This window comes from Chiloscyllium punctatum, chromosome 12 (assembly GCF_047496795.1).
Source record: "Chiloscyllium punctatum isolate Juve2018m chromosome 12, sChiPun1.3, whole genome shotgun sequence".
Classification (NCBI taxonomy): domain Eukaryota; kingdom Metazoa; phylum Chordata; class Chondrichthyes; order Orectolobiformes; family Hemiscylliidae; genus Chiloscyllium; species Chiloscyllium punctatum.
In genome coordinates, this window is record NC_092750.1 from 18767075 (window position 1) to 18791469 (window position 24395).

General features: G+C 40.1%; 1 protein-coding gene across 1 annotated transcript in view; it reads left to right on the forward strand.

Moving 5' to 3' along the window:
* Positions 1-308: 308 nt before the first annotated feature.
* Positions 309-24395, forward strand: part of LOC140483645 (deoxyribonuclease gamma-like) — a 33488-nt gene continuing 9401 nt past the window's right edge. Inside the window, exons 1-5 of the mRNA XM_072581963.1 lie at positions 309-374; positions 7165-7274; positions 8687-8775; positions 12511-12594; positions 21410-21522. Of these exons, the coding sequence (XP_072438064.1) occupies positions 7194-7274; positions 8687-8775; positions 12511-12594; positions 21410-21522 (367 nt within the window). The 5' untranslated portion in view covers positions 309-374; positions 7165-7193. The remainder of the gene's footprint in view (positions 375-7164; positions 7275-8686; positions 8776-12510; positions 12595-21409; positions 21523-24395) is intronic.

Consider the following 24395-nt stretch of genomic DNA (forward strand, 5'->3'; position numbering starts at 1 on the left):
CCACACTGTATGATTCTATGATTTAAAAGGGACCTAAGTGACAACTTTTTCACACAGAGGGTGATGTGTGTATGGAATGAGCTGCCAGAGGAAGTGGTGGAGCCTGGTACAACTATGATATTTAAAAGGCACTTGGATAAGTACATGAAAAGGAAGGATTTGGAGGGTTATGGGCCAAATACTGGCAAATGGAACAAGATTTATTTAAGATGTCTGGTCAGCATAGACAAGTTGGACTGAAGGGTCTGTTTCAATGCTGTACATCTCCAAGACTCTGTAACTCTATGACTCTCTAACTCACCAAGCAGGTTTTTCAACTTATGTTCAAACTCTGCACAGACTACAAGTGCCACAGCAGATTCTGCTTGAATCAGGTAAAGAACTCTTTTGTTTATTTACTTGCTTAAAGCTTTGGCATGAGTAGGAATGTCAAAACAAATTATGCATAAATGAAAGCAGAGATTACCTAAATATTTTCAGGAATATGAAACGTTGAAAAGAGCAATACAAGAAAATTTAACTTTCTTGGGGAATTGTTGAAAAGTGAGTGTCTTACAAAAGAAAAAAGTTTTGCTTCGGCAGTTATTATGAGAATCAGCGTTACTGTAATTTTTAAGTCAGATTAAAATGAATCTGCACGGTCTCAGCAAAATCACAATTTGTAAAATTGCAAAGAACTTAACAATGCAAAACTATTAAAGCAAATGTAGCTTGGAGCTATTTCTACTTTTTTGACAAATGGATAGCAGATTTTGAGGTGGTTTTATTTCAGATGGAGAGGAAATATATAAACTTGTATAACTGAAATCAAGCTGAAACTTGAAACTGATAGAAAAAATTTACTTTGACACTGATGACACGATAATTTTCAGAATTGGGGTAAGATTTCATTAAGCATGGCTGGCTTGGACCTACAACTCAGTGATAGTTATGACATAAAGACAGAAAATACAGGAGAAACTCAGCAGGTTTGGTAGCATCTGTAGAAGAATAGAAATAATATTATGTTATTATATTATATAGTAAATATATACATATTCCATGACATGAAATTGTCTTGAAAGCCTTTCGAATGATTTTAAAAACAAACCAGCATTAACAGTCACTGAGGCAAATCAAAGGCTTGTGGTATGTGATGGGGCCAGGAAGAGGGAAACAGATGAAAATATGAAACACTAAGGAATGTGGTAACATGTTTGCGAAACATCAGAAAATGTAGCAAGATAATATCTATTGAACACTTCGCCTGCTGTCTCCAATCAGTAATTGTCAAGCCAAGCAGGGTGCAGCAAAGAGGAAAGTGAAAGACTGGTCAGGGATTCATTTCTGAAGAAAGACCCATGAAACAAAATTTATTTTGTGGAAATAACACAAATGCTTTTAAAAAGGGCTGTCTAACTCAGACAAAGTTAACAAGGGGGCATAGCTTTAAATTAAGGGGGGGGGGTAGATATAGGACTGATGTTAGGGGTAGGTTCTTCACTCAGTGAGTCGTAAGTTCATGGAATGCCCTGCCAGTAGCAGTAGTGGACTCTCCCTCTTTATGGGTATTTAAGCGGGCATTGGATAGGTATATGGAGGATAGTGGGTTAGTGTAGGTTAGGTGGGCTTTGATCGGCGCAACATCGAGGGCTGAAGGGCCTGTACTGCGCTGTATTCTTCTATGTTCTATGTTCTATATATGGGTAAAGTTGGCATTGTCCCAGAGGATCATCGGGACGATTTCTTTAACTGCAAGATCGCTGCAGTGATTGTAGTGAGGTTAGCCAGGTAGCTGACATCATAGAAACTGAAAGGACTGCCGATGCTGTAAATCAGAAACAAAAATAGAAATTGCTGGAAAAGGTCAGCGGGTCTGGCAACATCTGTGGAGAGAAATCAGGGTTAACATTTCAGGTCGAGTGTCCCTCCCCCAAATTGTTTACAAGGTCAGAATTGGGAGAAAGCTATTTTAGTAATTAGCCACTTGGTAATACAGTTCGTTCTGCTATAATGCGTGTTTTGTTAACGTGAATTTGTGTAATGCGATTGATGCATTGGTGACACTGTTTCTAAAACGCAAACTTTTAAAATGTGTGTTTTCTGTAACGCCATTACATCGCCAACACTTTAAGTGCTTTTTCTAAATCACGATTTTTCTGTAATGCAGGCTTGAACAAAATGCAACCACCACATTGTAGAACTACTTGTTGGAACAAGCAGCCATAAATTGATAGAAGATGCTGGAAATAGGTCAAAGGCTCAGCCTCTATAGAAAGACAAAGATTTTAGTTTGATGGTCTCTAGTTATTACCAAAAATAATGCTTTCTGTCAAGAGGAGTTCAATCTCATTGAGAATGGAGATGGAGGATGGAGTTTATCTAGCTCCATGGGAAACTCTGCTATAAGATCCAAATGAATTTTTAGCCTACCTTATTTGAAGGAATATATTCATGATTGAAGTGATCCTTGACAGATTGTACAAGATTCTGGATTAGTGGTGCTGGAAGAGCACAGCAGTTCAGGCAGCATCTGAGGAGCAGTAAAATCGACGTTTCGGGCAAAAGCCTTTCATCAGGAATATAGGCCGAGAGCCTGAAGGGTGGAGAGATAAGTTACTTTCCAGCATCTGCAGTCATTGTTTTTACCTAGATTGTACAAGAAGTAAGCATAGGGGGAAAATGATATTTTTTCAGTTCAACTACATTAACCTGTCAACATCTTTTAAAAAAGATGAAGTTAACCAGGTATCCAAGTTCAATTCTAGCCTCAGGTGACTATCTGTGTGGATTCTGCATGGGTTTCCTCCGGGTGCTCCAGTTTCCCCCCAAAGTCCTAAGTTGTGAGGCGTAGGTGGATTGGCCATGCTAAATTGCCCACGGTGTCCAGGGATATGCAGGCTAGGTGGATTAGTCAGGGAAAATACAGATTTACAAGAATAGGGTGGAGGGGTGGGTCTGGGAAGGATGTCCTTTGGAGGAGCAGTGTAGACACGAAGGGCCGAATGACTCACTTCCACACTGTAAGGATTCTATGATTCTATAATTTAGTCAAAGCCATTTTTCCTTTAATGGTTTTGACTTTGACTAAAATCCCCTGCCTTTGCTTTTGCATTTAATTGATGTCTACTATGGTTGGAAAATATAAATTGTTAAAAATTACTGAAGCATCAATCAGCCCACTTGGAGATACAGAGGAAGACGAAAAACATGATCAGATGTCACAAGCCATAAGGTTATAGTCCAACAAGTTCATTTGAAATCACAAGCTTTCGGAGGGCTACTTCCTTGTCAGGTGACTTCATCCCTAGAAAGAAGATGTTGGGTTCTGACAAAAAAAAACAACTCAGCATGTTGTCCCTAGCTTCATCTGTCCATAGATGCTGCTTGACCTGCAGAGTAGCTCCAGAATTTTCTATTTCTGATTCATAGTACCTTTTTTTGATTTATGCAATGGCACAGTCTTACAATGCATTCAGTGTGCCATTTTTACATAAATATAGAGAATATTGGAGAAACTCATCAGGTCTGGCAGCATCTATGGAGAAAAAAGAGTTAATGTTTTGAGTCTGGTATGACTCTACTTCAGGAGTTCCTCAGTTAGGCATGGATGGTTCATCTTTTGTATAGTCATTTTCCCCAATGTTAAGTCTTATAAAATATCTCCTTACATGTCTGCCAAAACTTATCTACCCCAGTATATTTATTCTCCAGGTCTATTTTAGCAACTTTATTCTCACACATCTGTAATTTCCTTTATTCAATGTTTAAAAAGTGGTTTCAGATCAATGTTTCTCAGCCCTCAACTGAAAATGAAATATGATAATATTATAGTTACACTTCTAGATTCGTTCTTTATTAGGAGATCATTACTTACGCCTGCCTCATTAAACATTGCCAGATTTAAAATAACCTCTTCCTGGTTGTTTCCACTACATTGTTCTAAAGAAATTGTCTCAAATACATATGCAAAGTCATCCTCAAAATTACTTCTGCTCACTTGGTTTGCTTAAAGATTAGAAGTGCCTAAAAATTATTACAGTACTTTTCTTACAAATTCTATTACTTCTCAATCAGTAACTTTTTCCAAAGTATGGCTATTGTTTTTGAATTGAAGGGGGCAGTTTCTACAAACTACTCCCATCAGTCACTTCTTTCCCTTGCTAACAAATGGCTATCATATTATACAACGTATTTCTGCTTCCATGACCAAAGCATCCATCTCATTATGCTTGATGTGTGAAGTCAGTTCAAAACTTTATTTCTGCCTCGTTACCATTTATGCCCAAAGATGTAGGGGTACGTGTATAGAATGAGCTGCCAGAGGAAGTGGTGGAGGCTGGTACAATTGCAACATTTAAGAGGCATTTGGATGGGTATATGAATAGGAAGGGTTTGGAAGATTATTGACTGGGGGCTGGCAGGTGGGACTAGATTGTGTTGGGATATCTGGTCAGCATGGACGGGTTGGACCAAAGGGTCTGTTTCCATGCTGTACACCTCTATGACTCTATGTGCAGGCTAGGTGAATTGGCCACGGTAAATTGCCCCTAGTGTTCAGGGATATGTAGGTTGGGTGCATTTGTCAGGGGAAATGTAAAGTGGTAAGTGAATGGGTCTGGGTGGGATACTCTTAAGAGGGTCAGTGTGGATTTAGAGTCATAGAGTCACAGAGATGTACAGTATGGAAACAGACCATCGGTCCAACTCATCCGTGCCAACCAGGTCTCCTAATCTAATCTAATCTAATCCTGATTTGGAGATGCCGGTGTTGGACTGGGTGTACAAAGTTAAAAATCACACAACACCAGGTTATAGTCCAACAGATTTAATTGGAAGCACACTAGCTTTCGGAGCGACGCTCCTTCGTCAGGTGATAGTGGAGGGCTCGATCCTAACACAGAATTTATAGCAAAAATTTACAGTGTGATGTAACTGAAATTATATATTGAAAAATTGATTGTCTGTTAAGCCTTTCATCTGTTAGAATACAGTGATAGTTTCACTTCTTTCATGTGTAAATCACAAATCCTTTTTTTTAAAGTTGCATTCTCAGGTTAGCTGTTAACAATGGGTGATAGCTAGACAATATGTTGAAGGTGTTGGCCCCCTGTGTTCTCTGTCTATACCATGATGTTTAGATTGATTCTAATCTAAAAAGTGAGATAACAGAGTTTTACATAAATTCATGCAGTAATCTAATCCCATTTGCCAGCACTTGTTGGGCCAAATGGCTATTTCCACACTGTAGAGATTCTATGATCTATGATCTATGCTTTATTTCCAGCTCTGACCTTAATAACTGGACGCATTTTTGTTTATATGCTCTATCCCTTCCTTTCACACACTCGTTATCCTTACCCATATCACTGTGCATATTATGGTGTTCTCTCTTTTGAATCTTTGAAATGTGCCTTCCCTTGAACCTTGTCTTCTCTATTTATTTAAAGTCTTCTCCATTCCTCTAGTTTTATGACTCATAAGGATTTAGTCTCAGTGCAGTTTAAATGAAACCTTTTCTAATGGAACAGTTCCCTCAGTACTGGTGCCGGTGTCCCATTAACTGAAACCCATCTCTTCCGCATCCACTTTAAGTCATGCTGACACTTAAGTCTGTCTGATATTATTTATCCTTTGCTCATGGCTCAGATAGTAACCCAAAGACTATTACCCGTGTGCTTTTACTTGATTATAAATTTTTGAACATAGCCTCTCATGCTCCTTCAGATGAACCTCTTTCACATTTGTATTTATGTTGTTGGCATTCTCAAAATTCCATCTTTGCCCTCTTACTTCTGTCCTTCTAGCCTGCAGAGAGATATCCTTGACTCTGGCACTGGGCAGGGACTACAAATGTATAGAGCAGTAAAGCACAGGATCAGGCCCGTTGGCCCACCATGTCTCCGTCAAGCATGATGCCATTCTCAACTAAGTCCATCTGCCTGCCATTAGTCCACATCCCTCTATTCTCCACCTGTTCATGTGTTTGTTTAAATGCCTCTTAAAAGTTGCTACTGCATCTGCTTCTACTACCTCCCCTGGCACCGCATTCCTGGCACATACCTCTCTGTGTAAAACATTTTGCACCTCTCCTTTGAACTTTCCTCCTCTCACTTTATGTCCCCTAGTATTTGGCATTTCTATCTGGGTAACAAACTCTGACTATCCATCCTATCCATATCTCTCATAATTTTATGCACTTTGATCATGTCACCCCTCAGCCTCCGACACTCTAGGGAAAGCAATTCAAGTTTGTCCAACCTTTCCTTTATAGCTAATCCACTCTAATCCAAGTAACATCCTAGTAAAACTCTTTTGCACCCTTTCAATGCTTCCACATCCTTTGTATAGTGACCAGAACTGCACTCAATACTCCAAATGTGGATGAACTAAAGTCTTGTGCAGCTGCAATATGACTTGCCAACTTTTATACTCAATGTCCCAACCAATGAAGGCAAGTACGTTGTACACCTTCTTTACCACCTTATCCATTTGTGAATCAAACACTTGACTATGTAATGCATCTGGATATCAGCTATCAGTTATGTTCTCCTTTGGTCTCACTCCTGCACTGCTTGTAATATTTCAGAATAGGTCTCGTTCCCATACGGCACTGAAACCCCTCACTCATCAAATACTGAAGTTACGTACTCTGACAAAGCTATACTCTGTCAAGCTCGACTCCATACCACTCATTTAAAAAAAAGGTCACAGATGAGTGAACATTATTTGGAGTTTTAACAGATGCTACTCAATTAATGTCTTTTCCTGGTATTCCCTTGTGTCCACTTTCCAGAGAAGTCACTGATAATGATCAGAAGCAGGAATCTTGGCTGATCTTTTTCTTGTATCACCTAGAGACAGATGTGTCTCATTATAACATTGTAGCTGAGACTAGTCACAGCTGCACAGGTAACTGTTTGGATCTAAGACCTGCTTAATATGTTTGACTCCATACTTGCCACAAAATTAAGCACGAAGGGAGCTTGAATCAAATGCATGACCAACCCAGAATTAAGTAGATGTTTCCTTTCCAAAAATGGCAAGAAAGCTAATACGTACAATCACAAAGTGTAACTAAATTCCATTTGGAATTAAACAATGTAATTCACTTGAATGATCAGTTTTGTGATAATGGGATGTCCGTAAGTTAATATGGCTGGTGTGTTTCTTTGCCTTTATTAGAATTCTGGATCGAATGTATGTGAGCAAAGATGAAGATTGCTGCATTTAACATTCAACGGCTTGGGACAAGCAAAATCTCCAAACCCAATGTTGTGTCAACAATTGTCAATGTGAGTCTCATCATAATTTCACAGTATCGATTGTTCAACACTCTAATACTCCAAGCTAACTAAAAATGCATTGAGGAAGCAGACCAAATCACTTCCACAACCCCAAGACCATGTACAAACCTCAACAATCTTTTAAAAAAACAACATTGTCAAGATTACTAAGTGAAAAGCGAATGCATAATTATAGTTGCCAACTGTACCTTGGGATTTCAACACCAGCATGCACACAGTGGGAAATATAGGGAAAAATATGTTTGTTTATGAGCAAGTAACCCAGCGGAACCAATTAACTAAGTTGGAACTGCAACCTCAGGAATGCTAATTGTGTAAAAAACTCAGAATCGTGCATATTGTAAAATTGCATGTTGCAATGCATTATAATAAATTGTCAGATTGTTTTATTCCATTGAAATCTCGTCCCCTTTGAGAACTGATTTTTAAGGGAGGTGACCTGCCCTCTGCAATGCCTATGACAGAGCTGCTCTGCCTGTCTTTGGGAAGGTATGCTGAATTAATTTCCATCAGACTCTTACCTCAGCAGCCAAAGGCCTACCTCTGATCAGCAGAGCCACCAGGGAGGCAGTGGATGCTGCTGATGCTACACCCTCCTGAGGTCTAGGGCTGCTGAGGAAACAGGTGAGTGAACAGCGAGCAATTCACTGTTTAATTTTCAATTCCCCTACATGGGAGGTTCCCCCACCTGTTACAGGGTGAATACTAGTGGCAATTTGGTGACCCCAGCCTTAATTGCCCTCTGTAGAACCTGAATTTGTGATGGGGCAGGAAAGCTGTCCACAAGCTTCCCTGCCATAAATATAATCAAGGCAGAGATAGGAAGGTAGCAGGACCCACTACCTTTCCACTTGACTAAATCTAACCCTGTGATTTAACCTACCACATGAGGAAAGTGTTCTTTGTGTTCTTTGTTTTACTGTCTCTGAATGTTCTTTTATGCAAGTGTCAAAGTCAGATCCACATGTCTAACTCCCTTTCTTTCCTTCTCACTATATCAGATAATATATACAGGAACTCTATATCAGTGTCTTCAAATGAGTTTATTACTGTGCACCACTCATCGGTACTTTAATATATAGATGTGTTTGTGGCAATTTATACTGGCCCAAGCCAATCTCAAAAATATTTTCAGCTTTTCAGCTAACTATTGTAAGAGAAGTAGCGATGTTGCATTTAAAGTAATAGAGAGATAGAGATTGATTGATGACTGACTAGAAATCAAAGGGCCTTTAGATTTGAAATGTATTTAATTAGAAGTATCAAGATCCAGTGAATATTCCCTTCGTAAGATCTTGCTTTAAATCGAGCAACTTTTCACAAGGAAAGTTTTAAAGATTTATTTCAATGTGTTAGCCTGTCCTACATGACAACATCATTTAATTGTTTCATTTGCTTAGATTTTGTTACGTTATGACATCACCCTGATCATGGAAGTCACTGACAAGTCAGAAAAAGCCACAAAAAGGCTGATGGAAGAGCTGAATAGGTAAGTGCAATCAATTAGTCAACCTGCTGATGTGTGGTAGTCTGGGGATAGTGGTGCTTGGCTAGTCACCAAGAAATCAGGAGTTCAAAGGTCATTATGCCAAGTGGTGAAATTGAACATAACACGGCTGGTTATTGCCATGAAAGCATAACTGATTCATTCTGTCTTTGAACAGAGAGGCTGTCACTTCTAACTAGTTCCATTCACATTGGACTCTAGGCCAATCTACAAGCTTCAATCTTAATTGTCTTCTGAAGCAGTCTAGCAAACTACTTGGTTGTCATGTGTGACACAGCCACTTCCTGCATAGTACGACTAGCATTGGGATGAATGGCCATTTGTTTTGCTTTTTGTGTGGCTGATTGTTGCAGAAACATTCAGCCTCCTAACCAGGAGAACCTCTTCTTCACCTCCAGATACTGTCATAGGATTTTGCATGTTCACCTGTCTCATTTAAACCTAATAACATGAAAACCTGCCAAGTTTCGGGCGACTGTCTGTGTGGAGTTTGCACGTTCTCCCCATGTCTGCGTGGGTTTCCTCTGGGTGCTCTGGTTTCCTCCCACAGTCCAAAGATGTGCAGGTTAGGTGAATTGGCCATGCTAAATTGCCCATAGTATTAGGTGGATTAGTCAGGAGTAAATATAAGGGAATGGGTCTGGGTGGGTTGCTCTTCGGAGGGTCAGTGTTGACTTGTTGGGCCGAAGGGCCTGTTTCCACACTGTAGGGAATCTAATCTAGTCTACTGACTGAAAGTCTTGGGTCCAGATGATATGTTCATGTCTTGACATGAGGCAGCAACTGAGTGCTGGATTGGCAGGGAACAGTGTTGTCAACTGTTGCAGGTGGAGTCAAGGTGCTGGGCAGATGCCAGGGTAGGGAAAATGATATATATTTATGATGATTCAAAAAGACTAAACTTGCAGCAAAGTAGAATCTTTAAAGAAAATTTGTTAAGGCTATTTCCTTTGACTCCATCACTTCCCATTCCCATAATATTTGCTCGTGTATCTCAACCGGTTAAGATCTTACTTCCAAGCAGCTGATTTTTGTGACAATGTGGTGCTATCTGAAGTAAAGCAAAAATGTTATTTCATTGTCTTGGTCAGTCTCTACACCTCAACCATGACCAACAAACTAATTTATCTCCTTATTTATCTCATTGCTGCTTGTGGGGACATACCTACCAGAGGATCCCAGAATTGCTATAGCACAGAAGGCGATCATTTGGCGCATTGTATCTGTGTTGATTCACCAAAGGAGTGCCACTCCCTCACCTTCTCCCCATAGTGCTGCATATTTTTCCCTTTCAGGTTATAATGTAATTCACTCGAGTGTCACAATCAAACCTGGTTGTATCACACTATCAGAAATGTAATTCAGATCCCAACCACTTGCTGTGTGGAAAGGTTTCTCCTGATGTCATCATTGCTTCATTAGGAAACTACATTAAATCTGTGACTTCTTGGTCTAGAAATGTGGATATAAAATTAGTTGAGGAATAGAAAACAGTGAGTAATGGTTGGTTGGTATTCTTCAGACTGAAAGAAGGTTTGCAGTCGAGTTTTTAGCGATTAGTATTGGTCTTCCTGATACATGAAAATAGAGTCATAGAGATGTACAACATGGAAACAGATCCTTCGGTCCAACTCGTCCATGCCGACCAGATATCCCAACCTAATCTAGTTCCACCTGCCAACATCCGGCCCATATCCCTCCAAACCCTTCCTATTCATATACCCATCCAGATGCCTTTTAAATGTTGCAATTGTACTAGCCTCCATCACTTCCTCTGGCAGCTCATTCCATACGTGTACCACCCTCTGCATGAAAAAGTTGTCCCTTAGGTCTCTTTTATATTTTTCCTCTCTCACCCTAAACCTATGCCCTCAAATTCTGGACTTCCCCATCCCAGGGAAAAGACATTGGCTATTTTTCCTATCCATGCCTGTCATGATTTTATAAACCTCTATAAGATCACCCCTCAGCCTCCGACGCTCCAGGGAAAACATCCCCAGCCTATTCAACCTCTTCCTACAGCTCAAACCCTTCAACCCTGGCAACATCCTTGTAAATCTTTTCTGAACCTATTCAAGTGTCACAACATACTTCTGATAGGATGGAGTCCAGAATTGCACACAATATTCCAAAAGTGGCCTAACCAATGTCCTGCATAGCAGCAACATGACCTCCCATCTCCAGTATTCAATACATTGACCAATAAAGGAAAGCATACCAAATGCCTTCTTCACTATCCTATCTACCCTTGACTCTATTTTCAAGAGCTATGAACCTGGACTCCAAGGTCTCTGTTCAGGATTTTGATGTGTAAAGGACAACTTCAAAGTTTTCATGTTAACAGAAGTTGGGAGAATTATAAACTGTGCAGAACTTCAAAATGGCAATGATATTGTAGTGAACAGATGGGTGGCAGATGCAGATCACTGCAGGGAAAAGATTGGCACTTAGTCAAAGTGTTGAGACGGTCAGTGTAGAGACAATAGGCCAATGGCCTCATTTTGAACCATAATAATTCTGTAATTCCCAATGGTTGCTGTGTGAATACAGGTGTACACAATGGAAATTCAACAAAAGCCTGCGCAACTTCCTGATTGAATTTGCATATAAAGTATTGTCAGGAAGCAGCAAATGGCAGCACAAAAAGTGTAACTTTCTAGTTGGGCTGTGAGGCAGCTGTAGGCCTCACTGTATGAATTCCCTGTTAATCTTTTCTCTGGTCCTCACCACATTTAAACATACGATTTAGATTTAGGAGTAGGAGTAGGCCGTCCAGCCTTGTTTTCACTCCACCATTTGGTAAGATCGTGGATAATCTGATTGTGACCTTCATTTTCCTGTCTACCTCAGAGACACTTTGACTTTCTTACTAACTCACTCAGCCTTAAAAGTATCCAGCTGCAACCTTGTTTGGGTATGAGAATTCTGCAGACTGCTTACCCACACAGAAAATAAATGTCTCCATGGAGTACTTTTTTTACACAGACGTTGGTTTGCATGTGGTATAAACCTCCTGAGGAAGTGGCAGAGATGGGCACAGTTACAGCATTTGAAAGACACTCAGATAAGTACATGAATTGGAAAGGTATGGAGCGATTATGGGCCAGGAGTACACAGGTGGAACTAGTTTAGCTTGGATTATGTTCAGCATGGACTGGTTGGACCGAAGGGTCTGTTTCCGTAATGTGATTCTAAAGAAGAAACATCCATTCCGCATATGTTTTATAAGGATCATTTCTCAATCATCTAAGCTATCATCAAAGCTATACAACCTTTCTTCATATGACAAAGTCTACCATCCCATTTATCAGGGTGGAGAAGGTGAGCACTGCAGATGCTGGAGATCAGAGTCGAGAGTGCAGCGCTGGAAAAGTACAGCAGATCAGGCAGCACCCAAGGAGCAGGGGAATCGATGTTTCGGGCCAGAAGCCCTGCATCAGGAAAGGGCTTCCTGATGAAGGGCTTATGCCTGAACTGTCGGCTGGGATGCTCAAGCTCTCTAAATTGGGACATTCTCCTTGTTGGGAATGAAAGTCCCAGTGTTAACTTATCAAGGTGACTCCGAACATATTATCTGCAGACTTTTGACTTGTGTTGGAGGATCAGGAATCTGTTCCCCAATAAAATCCAGTCTTGAGAATTTCAATCTATAGGGGTGAAGATAGCTGCTGGTTGATTCTCTGCACTTACCTTTCTTTTTCTTTTCCACAACTGCAGACAAGCTGCAAACCATTACTCCTTCGTACTAAGCAAACCCCTGGGACGAGCAAGTTACAAGGAGCAGTACCTCTTTGTTTATCGGTGAGTAAAGAAGCAAAGATCAAAGAACACAAAAGTATGTCAAAAATGGGGATTTGACAAGCAGAGAGTTGAATTTTTGCTTGTTTTTCCAAGGTTGAAAGTTCAGTGTCTAGACATATTTCCAGTTTGCCTCAAAAGGTTGCTATTTTTTCATATTTGGATATTATAACCTGTTCCCTTCCAGTGGGAGCTTCACCCAATAATTGCAACAAGGGTTTTCTTAAAATGCACACCAATTTGAAAAAAATAAAAAACCATTTGGTGGAATCTTGTTATAGAGATGGGATCCTTCTCTTTCAGCTAGATAGTCAGCAAGGGAACTCCCAGGGATCCTGGGAAACAGCAGACTGACTCCCAGGATCATAGAAGGTGAAAGTTCAAATGACTCTCTGGCAAGGTGTGTTGGGATTATAAGATTGAGGGTCGTGGAGAGAAGACTCAGGGGCTTTGGAAGTAAGGGCAGGAGTTGGGTCTCAGAAGACACCCATCTCCTCTATGTCTTGCTGGCAAATGCTTTGTGGAGACTAAGTCAAGCAAATGGTCAAGAATCAATGGCAAATATGAAGAGAGCTGGAAAAGCACAGCATCCGAGGAACAGGAAAATTGACTTTTTGGGCAAAAGCCCTTCATCAGGAAGGGCTTTCCTGAGCCTTGGTTTTCTGGTGTTATGGGATATGGGACATGAACCAGATATGATTTCCAGCTGAAAGGCTTTTGCTCGAAACATCAATTTTCCTGCTCCTCGGATGCTGCCTGACCTGCTGTGCTTTTCCAGCACCACTCTAATTTTGACTGTAATCTCCAGCATCTGCAGTACCCACTTTTGCCTAACAAATATGAGGACCATATCTTGTTTCACAGGCACTTTGTTTCAGAATGCAACACATTATATGCTATTAGGGTGAAATGGGGAAGGAGCTGCTTTAACACCGCTCCTCAGATGTTGGTTCATGTATCACGATTCTCATTGCTGTCAGTAGCCGGGTCAATGCAAAAGATCCATTCTTAAGTTGGCTATTTCTGATAGTTTTCAGGTAATAAACAGATCCTGGGGTGATGGTGGGAAGTACATTTCATTGGTGCTGTCACAAAATTGTGTCATAATATCAGCACATGAAATCCTTTCTGTCAGCTTTGCAGTAACATCTTTGACATTTACTCCATCCATTACTGATGCACAGTGAGAGTCATGACTGCAACAACTCGTCAAGGACCCCTCAGACAGCACCTTCTAAACCCTCAACTGTCACTACTTAGGACAAAAGTAATAGATATGTGGGAACAACAAAACCTACATGTTCCCATTCCAGATTCACACCATCCTGATTTCAAAATATGTCACTGTTCCTTCAGTGCTGCTGGGTCAAAGTTAGGGAACCCCCCCCTCCCTAATGCACCTACACTCCAGGACTAAAGCAGTTTAAGAAGGAAGCCCAACACTACCTTCTCAAGAGCAATTGGGAATAGGACACAAATGCTAGTTTAGCCAGTCAAGCCTACATGAATGAATTTGAAAAAAAAGCATGCAAATGGTAGTATCATGTGCATATAAACCATTTTGAAATGCACAAGCCAGCTCTTTCTGTGGAACATTAGGCTTCATAAGAATTCTAGCTGTACAAAGCAGCATGTCAATGAGGTAGTTCTCATGAGTCTGAGCTGCAATGCGTGAAGATAAAATCATATACCTGTAATCTCATAGTAGCCTAGAAAATATAACTAATTACATTATGACCTCACATATCTAGTACTCTAATGTCTGAAACACCAATTGTCCAGAAATATTTCGAGCATACCCAGCAATTCACAAACAACTGTTTGGGTGCTGAATCAAACTGCTGAAGCATGGGCTTACTAAAGATGATGAATGTTTGATTGCTTCTTCCTGTGGTGCTTTTGAAAGTACAATTTTGGAGCCGGTATTCATTACAATGTTAAAATGCTAACAATTTCTGGTAAATATTTATGGCTGTAGTGACATCTACTGATTTATATGTTTGCAGTTAGGCATTCTAATGTCATTCTGGATTAGAGTGATGCTGGAAAAGCCCAAAACATCGATTTTCCTGCTCCTAGGATGCTGCCTGAACTGCTGTGCTTTTCCAGCACCACTCTAATCCAGAATCTGGTTTCCAGCATCTGCAGTCATTGTTTTTACCTATTCTAATGTCATTCTATGATCCAGAAACTCAGAAATGCAAGGAAAAAAATACTTGCTCCCAAGCATTCCAGAAAGAAGAGGTTGCAATGTTTTATTAAAAGGAGATGTGTTTTTTTTAGATTAGATTCCCTACAGTGTGGGAACAGGCCCTTTGGCCCAACAAGTTCACACCAACTCTCTGAAGAGTAACCCACCCAGACCCATTTCCCCCTGACTAATGCACCTAACACTATGGACAATTTAGCACAGCCAATTTACCTACCTGCGCATCTTTGGACTGTAGGCAGAAGCCAGAGCACCCGGAGGAAACCCACGCAGACACGGGGAGAATGTGTAAACTCCACACAGATAGCCGCCCAAATCAAACCCGGGTCCCTGGTGCTGTGAGGCAGCAGTGCTAACCACTGAGCCACCATGCTGCCATGTCCATATTGGAATGCTACTCCCAATCCTTATCAGAAATGCATTGCTTAGCTGCTGGAACCAGTGGGGCCGTGTCCCTACTGCTGGGCACAATCAGATGTCTGGTGAGGAAGTCAATTAGGATTCTTCTGACTAAGATTACAATTCTGATAGAGCCAGTGTGACTCACCAGACAGGATTATCTCTCTTCACTGTTGGAGATGGTTAAGAACTCTGACCAGGCTGTTAAAGCTTTGCTGCTGTAGATGGTATATCCTCTAAATACAAATCAAGTTTTCCATCTCTTGAGCTATCACACTCCATTTAGATCTTAATGAGTCATAGAGCAAGTTGAAAATCAATCACTCAGGGCAGGTTTGAAACAGATGAGAATAGTTACCAGGTTCAGTGGAGAAATTGACATCTAATGACTAGGGTAGGCAGATGGCTAGGCTTCCATTATGATTATTACAAAATAGGGATGCCGTAATTGAGCTAAATTGTCTACATTAGCTGCTCATTACGCAACTTATATAGATTCAAGAAGATTTAGAATGAGCTGTAATATGTTGCTGACCTCAGTGCTGACACTCTCATGTATGTTAATTCAGGATATCCATGTTTCTGTTTTTGGCTCTGGCTGTGTGTGGGGCCTTGGAGTTTTGAAAGTTTAAATTCATATTGTTATTAATTTGCAAATACTTCAAATTCTTAACAATGACATATATTGGTGGAGTGGCCTAGGATTTACAAACAGGCAGGTAAATACACTTAAAATAGTTGCTTCCAAAGTTGCAGATCCACAAAAGAAAATAGGACAGCAACCCCCAACACCACCACCCTCCCCCCCCCCCACCCCATCCACCCACCCCCACCAACTCCAAATAAGAATAAGAAATAAAACACTAGTAGGGCTATGTTGTTTGGGCATGTCTCGGGCACTATTTGAGACAGACAATGTGGGCTCACCTCCCAATAAAAGATCCAGTTCCGCAGAGTTAGCAACATTCTGCTCAGCAGCAGGAGTCTCAATATTCATCCCTCAACCCAACAGCGGTAAGACTGATTTTCCAGTCACTGTAATATTACTGTTCCTGGGACCTTGTGAGCAAATTGCTTGCCACATATTCCTCATCACATCAGTTCAAAAAGCATTTTGTTGACTGTAGAAAGTTTTGAGAGATTGTGAAGGAGTCTATATACAAGATGCAAGTTCTTTCTCTTAAGGGCTAGATAGCCAGGTAATCTAAGGCAACAGGATGGACACCTTTGATTTCTGCCATATGTGATAGTGCCAACAGAATGGGTATAGTTGTTATAAAACTGTTCGGACAAGCTCAGAGCATGCAGGTGTTCTGTGTCCCAAGACATCTACTCCCACAAAAAGTGAGCCACATGAATCACAAGCATCAAGTACCATAGAAAAATAATCAATTGAAATAGAACGACAAAAGAGGTGTCTTGAAACAAAACAGACAAACGTCATTATTCCATGTCTTTGCAGATTTACCTATCTAAAGCTTGAATCTCGTTCCTGTTTGGCAGATCCATGTTGCAGCTGTCAGAGTAATATACCTGCTGTTCTGGGGAACTTTACTTCCAAAACAGAGCTTATGATATCGGTTACATTCTCCTGTGGCAAGTCTTTGTGAATACATGTTGTAAACATCATTAGAAAGTCAGTGTTCCCAGTATCTTCAAAAGATATGTAGGTGTTCTCAGAGTGATCTGGCCTATATCTATATCTTAAGTTATTCAATGCACATTTTTACTAGCCATAGCTAGAGACATTGTTGAGAAAGTCTGAAATGTGATTAATAGGAATTTTTACGTACAGTGCACTGATAGCGATAATTGCACATGAAACATTAATTGCTGGCTTTTTAAAATTGGTAACATTTGCTTTCTTGTGGCATTGCAGAAGGGGAATTAAAACTGTTGTTTTCAGGTGAAGCAGAGTTGAAAGGGGAACTAATTGCCTCCTAATTTAAAGTTACAGGTTAGTTACAGGTTACTAATGATTCTTTAATTTCCATTCTCAATTTATGTGGCATTTCCACATAACAAATAGGTTGTTGATGCAGATCAAATTTAACAAAGGGCATTTCTATTATAACTGCAAGGGTAGGAATTTACAATGGAGCATGGTGACAGGCAGTGCGTGCAGATATAAGGTGTTTAATAGAGTCAGTCAAAGTTTACAATTTATAAACCTTTTTAATACTTTGTCCTTTTTCTAATTTTTCTCTTGCAAATTGTTATATTATACCCTCAGATTCCCTGACACTAACTCCATTCAGAAACGGTTAAGATGTATTTCACCGAGTGCGAGACACAGTCTCTACTCAATGGAGCCAAATTAAACCCTTCTCTATGGCTTTTATGACACTACTTCATGTCTGCTTATTGCACAACATTTCTGCACTACCTAACAATGAGCATTTTTCTATTGACATGATTAAATTACATTAATTACAGTAGGGAGACAGGCCCTTCAGCCCAACAAGTCCATACCGACCCTCTGAAGAGTAACCCACCCAGACCCATTCCACACATATACCTCTGACTAATGCACCTAACACTACGGGAAATTTAGCATGGCCAATTCACCTAACCTGCACATCTTTGGATTGTGGGAGGAAACTGGAGCACCCAGAGGAAACCCACGCAGACATGGGGAGAATATGCAAACACCACATAGACAGTTTCCCGAGGCTAGAATCGAATCTGGGTCCCTGGCACTGTGAGGCAGCAGTGCTAACCACTGAGTCACCGTGCAACCCGACATATAAATAGATAGATAATAGAGAGATAAATAGAGAGAAAGAGAGAGAGAAAATGAGAGAGAGAGAGAGAGAGAGAGAGAGAGAGGAAGATAGAAAGATACCGAGAAAGAACGAACCCTAAAAATCATCTTCAGTCCTTGGGTCTTTTTTGTGCCAATAGCAGCTGCAAATGAAATTGCCAACTGTCATTGTCTTCTGTCTCACTGATACATGATGATAATAGTGTTTAGGAAATAAAGATTTATGCCCGAAATAAACTTGCAATTGCTTACTGTGAAATCCTATTACCAGCACAATTTTGACATTACCGATATTCTGCAAAGAACATTGGCAGAAGAATAACAACAGTAAAAATGAAATCTGAGTGCTCACTAATGTTGACAGCCATTATGACTTTCTGGGATATAAGGCAACCATAGACATTTATCATATTTTGTCTAAAAATTATCTCAACACATCTTCCCATGCTGCCATTTGTTTCTCTTTTCTCTGTAAAGGCACTGCAGCTTGGTTTCACAGATGCTGGTAGTTCTTCTCGTCCCATCAGCCATTTGTCACCCATGAGTGTACCCATAAATTTATACAAATTATATTGTTCCTTCTCAGGATCAAAATATGCTTTTCGGATTGATAGAGTAAGGTGGGAGAAGCCATTATTAGCTGTCCAGTTGTAAAGTGATAGCTATAATTGTTTGATAGTACTGCTGACATTGTGAGATTATTCACTACTGTATGGAAATGGTGAGTTATGTCACTATATTGTGGTGATCTAGGTATGCTACCATTTATTTGAATCTATATTGATTGAACCTATGAACATAGCTACTCTTGCAACTGAGTGCAAGTTTAATCTTCTAGACAGATGCGGTTGCCATGGGCTCTCTCTCTGCCTAGCTCTCGTTAACACGTTTGTCGGTTTCCACAATAAATATTTTTTTGATGGAATGACACTTCGCTACCTCTCACATGCTGATAATAAATTTCTTTATTTGAATCTGCAGGTGTATGTAAAATGTTCCTTACACAACTTCATGGGGCTCATCCTGCATTCAAATTTACCTTTGGAATGGAGCTGTCTAATGTATGCTCTCTCCTTGACGTATTGATTGATTAATCTGCTGATGGGTTCTTGACTACATCAACCACATGCCTACCCTAGGGGTCAATATAGGCATTAGACTTCTCACAGTGCCATGCTGTATAAGATTGGTCATAATGACAACCTTGTAAATAGGTTTTGAGCCATTGCAGACTGTTCAAGCTATATGCTGTAATAGCATGCTTTAAACAAGTTTTGTGCGATAATGGCTATCTGGTCATTGCTTGTGATATAGCGCACAAATTCATGAATGGGCTTAGGGCCACCATTTTTAGTCCTGAAAAATGCCAACTCTACCCCAAGTTATCCTGCCAAGGTCACAGATCCCAAAACTGTGAGCAAAAGGTGAAGCTAAGTATTTACTCTGTTACTATTTTAAAGTATCAGAAGTGGTCTTCCCTATTAACAAGATCGTGTTGTCAAACCAAACAGATAGTTCTACTTATCACACAAATGAGTAACATGGGTACATGAATTTCAGAGCCAGTGTGATGCTAAGTATCTAGACCATACATTTCAATGACCTGCATGTAGATCATGTCAAGCATTGTATTCCTTCAGCTGTTTGCAAAAGACAGGCTGCTGTCTATCTTACTCAATCAGCCTTTGCTTTCAAAACTCAGAACATTGTGTTGAACATCAGATATAATTCTGTGACAATGTAGCATGAACTGAAAAATCTGGGTGTGTAATAACTACACTTACATGAGTTTAAGATTATCAGTTGCGTTCACAATATGGCATCCTTACACTTGCTAGAAGCCACACCTATCCTTACACAGAGCCTAATCTTCTGCAGAAAAAAAGGCATTGCCTCTTTTCAACTAAACAAGAGCTTGGAGGGCACTGTTTCCTGGTACATTGACCATGGCACATCTCAACCATCTTGAGGTGACCTTTTAAATTTAAACAAAGTGGGGTGTGTTAATAGTTTCCTGGTGCATTCCCCATGAGAATGCATGGACCACAACCAATTGCAATCTATTTGTCAGTCAACCAGCACCCTGTTTCTCATAGTGTAAAAATTATTACTCCCTTTGAAATTTGACATTCTTGCATCTGTCCTGATGAGTGCAAGATGAAAAGACTGAGAGGCTAGTTACTTTGTTCAATTAAATTCCAGATAGCTCCAGATGCAATGCTATTTCTATATATCAGTCATGGTAGATAATGTGTATCTTTCAGTGTATGTTGTTATTTGGTGTGGTGGGGGAGGTGATGATGTTTACTTTTGGCAAGGTGCTAAACTGTCCGTATCCTCTTTCCAGTGGATACCGCCCTAGTTTACCTGTCCAGTATCCAAGAGAAAGGAAAAGCAAACAAGGTACATAATGGACAGTTGCCATTGGTTTTCCTATATCCGTCATATCTGAAAGATACCTTGTTCCATATTGTCTCTTAATTAATAATTTCTTCCAATCTCCTATAGTTTGCTTGCCCAAATCTACAGTGACTAGAGTCACTATTCCATGTCTCAGTGTGATTTTTGAAGCACATAGAAAATCAGATTATGGTTCTCCATTCAGAGTTCAGAATGGCTGCCTACAAGTCCTGAGTCTGAAAGATATCCAAAGACCAATGTTATTTTGGTCTGTTAAATTGCTTGGATTCTTTCAGCAACCAGAATTTTGAGCATTTCTGTCATTGGACCTATCATTGCACAGCAGACGAAGCAACGCTAATTTATTCCATTATAGTGACCTACACTTTCACAAGTAGAATAATCAGATTTGTGAAGAAAGATTAGAATGCTAAAGCAGCGTAAAGGAATATGCCAATTGAAAATGTTGGACCCAAACTAATGAAATTAATGTTGATGACCACATCCTAGAGTGAAACAAATGAGCAAGGAAAATGCATACATTTATTCAAGCCAGTAATCTGCATTTTAATTCAAATACATTGTTCAAAATAACTGTTCAAATATACTTCTAACATTAAGTACAAAATTAATGTCAGTGGTTATGAACTAAACGGTGTAGCAATTCAGAATTAGGCATTCCTGATTTGTCTCTTGTAGGAAGAGGGAGGTTCTCCCTAATTCACACTACTTGAAGGAATATATTCTTTAAAAGATTGTCAGGCCAGTTATTTGTTTAAAAATAAATGTTACATTCAAAATGGACTTCCAGAAGGAAAACAAAACCTGTCAGGCCATTGTACCACTGTGAGACCCAAGAGCCTTCCAACGAGTGAATAAACCAATGTTTGTAAAGACAAATTTCTAACAAGAGGTACTAAGCCAAATTATAGCATATCTACAACTGCACCAGCTGAGATCCCCAATCCAATGATCAAACTTGCGTCTGATAGGCTTCGTCCTGTTCTGTTTATTCCACCTAACCAATTCATATATTCTCCATATAGTGATGATATTGTGGAAGTGAAACGAGTTTTTCAATACGAAGACATGCAGCTGGGTGATGAGGATGCTTTCTCCAGGGAACCATTCGTGATTCAGTTCAAATCTCGGACCACAGGTATAGTTCTTCACTGTTCCATTGCCAGGACTGGGAACCCATTGCAGTTAAACTATTCCTGTGTCTTTGCATGTGATCTTGGTAATATAGTCCAACGTGATGGAGCCCACTAAAGTGAAGGATAACGTACATCAAAAATGGCAAATCATTCTTCTCACGTACCTTGTTGCATTAATATTACTAACTGAATCGAAATAACATGATAGTCGTATGCCTGGGGAATGGGAAGAAAACAAAGTAAAAGAGAAACATATTTTAAAAGATTTTATGTTTGGTGTAAAACTTTCTCAAACAGCTCAGAAAATGCAAAGTGTATCCGTTTGAGCCAGAACTGTCTCAAAACTGTGGATGGGATTTGTCAGTCCCTAACCAGGTTGATGGCTGGAGTTCAACAGTGAGGGAAAGGAACAGATGGTGATATCGCATATGGGGAGGCTATGGCCTAGTGGTATTATTGCTAACCAATGAATCCAAGTGTTCTGGGGACCTGGGTTCAAGTCCTGCTTTGGTAGTTTCTGTAATCCAATAAAAATCTGAAATTAAGAGTCTAATGGTGATCACAAAGCTATTGTTGGCAAACCCATCTGGTTCACTAATGTCCTTTATGGAAGGAAGCTGTCATTCCAACCTAGTCTGGCCTACATGTGACTTTAAACCCACAGCAATGTGGTTGACTCTTAACAGCCCTCTGGGCAATAAATGCTGGTGTACCTAGTGACACCCTCATCTTGTGAATTAATTTTAAAAAACTTTCCCTCAAACACTGACAAAAAACCAAATATTGCTTACCTGTGCTGCTGCTCTTCAAAAAACACAATTCGGAAAATATCTGTTTTTCAAAAAAAGGTTCTACTGCCAAGATCCCAAAATGCAGATCAATATTAATTGTTAACTTTTAGCTTTTCTCTGAATTATGCAGACACAACATGTTGCTCTTTCATGTAAATAAACAAACAATGTGGTTTTAATGGTTCACAAACTCCCTTCTATACAACATAAAGTGCATGTTGGTGACTTCAAAGGGATTTACTGGACAGGACTGTCCCTACGCAGATATTGGGAATATTCAAAAGATACTTCCTGAAGAAGGGTTTATGCCCGAAACGTCGATTCTCCTGCTCCTTGGATGCTGCCTGACCTGCTGTGCTTTTCCAGCAGCACATTTTTCAGCAATATTCAAAAGACAATCAGGTACGAAGATAACAGAATCCGGCACAGAGAGAGACAGACAGACAGACAGATGGACTCCAAAGGGCCAGACTGGTCATACCAACGTTTTCACTTGTTATGATCTGAAAAACAAAGCTTACTTTGAACTGCATAAGAACCTTTCGAGAGCAGTACTAAACATTATTATCTGCAGTTATCATTATAATGAGGAATTTGTTGTACTTATGATTGATATCTTACCTTTGATTACTACCACATTGGGGTGGGGTGGCTTAGAGTCATAGGCACAGAGATGTACAGCATGGAAACAGACCTTTCAGTTCAACTTGTCCATGCTGACCTAAATTAATCTAGTCCCATTTGCCAGCACTTGCCCCATATCATTCTAAACCCTTCCTAATCATGTACCCATCCAGATGCCTTCTAAATGTTGTAATTGTACCTGCCTCCACCACTTCCTCTGGCAGCTCATTCCATATATACACCTCTGCATGAAAAAGTTGCCTTAGGTCCCTTTTAAATCTTTCCCCTCTCAGCCTAAACCAATGCCCTCTAGTTCTGGACTCCCCCATCCCAGGGAGTCTGTTTACCCTATGCATGCTCCTCGTGATTTTATAAACATCTATAAGGTTACCCCTCAGGGGGTTGGAGGATAATTGCGTGCATTAATGTATGTGCAACTATGGATCAATGCAGTGAAACCTTCAGAATGCAGGATTTATGCTGATATAATTACAATGCAAGGTGTCATTTATGTGTTAAATTATACATGAGACAAGCGATGATTCAGGTTCTAAAGCTATTGTTTACACTTGAACAATCAAGCTGACAATGGATTTGCAGGTTTCTGACTGTTGGTAACACAGCCACGTACAAAAAATATACATCCCAAATATACATGCAGAAATTGGCAGCATCATAGGCCTAAATGTGTTTCACACACCTACTAAACAAGTCTCTGTATTAAATGTCAAAGACAGTTCTCGTACATGATGGGGAAAATAATAAAAAACAGGCAAGGAAAGAGACAAGGTGCATGGGCCCAAGTCTTCTATTAACTGATAAAGCAAAGGATCTAGTTTGTTGATCATCAAAGCTTTAAGTCTGAATAATGGCTCTAAACTTTCATTATAATTTACATGAAAGATTGTAGTTCAGCAGCAGATTTGTAATTCAACTTTGCTTGGATTTCTGTGAGGCTTTTAAACAGTTCACATGCCATTTTCTGGTGAATACATTAGAAATACTTGTTAGAGTGCAATTTAGCTCAAAGGGAATGTGGTATTGGCTGTTAAGGTCTACCGATTCATTTGGTTGAAATCAGGAGTTTTATTCTGAAGTGGATGAGAGCTACATCACGCTGACTTTAGCTTGGCTATTTTCATACAGTCAAAAAGTGTGGTGCTGGAAAAGCATCACATTTCCTGATGAAGGGCTTATGTTCAAAGCATTGATTCTCCTGCTCCTCAGATGTTACCTCACCAGCTGTGCTTTTCCAGCACCACACTCTTCAACACTGGAAAAACACAGCTGGTCAGGCAGCATCCGAGAAACAGGAGAAGTGACATTTCGGGCATAAGCTCTTCATCAGGAATGATGCCTGAAACGTCGATTCTCCTGCTCTTCGGATGCTGCCTCAGCAGCTGTGCTTTTCCAGAGCCACACTTTTCAACTCTGATCTCCAGCATCTGCAGTCCTCACTT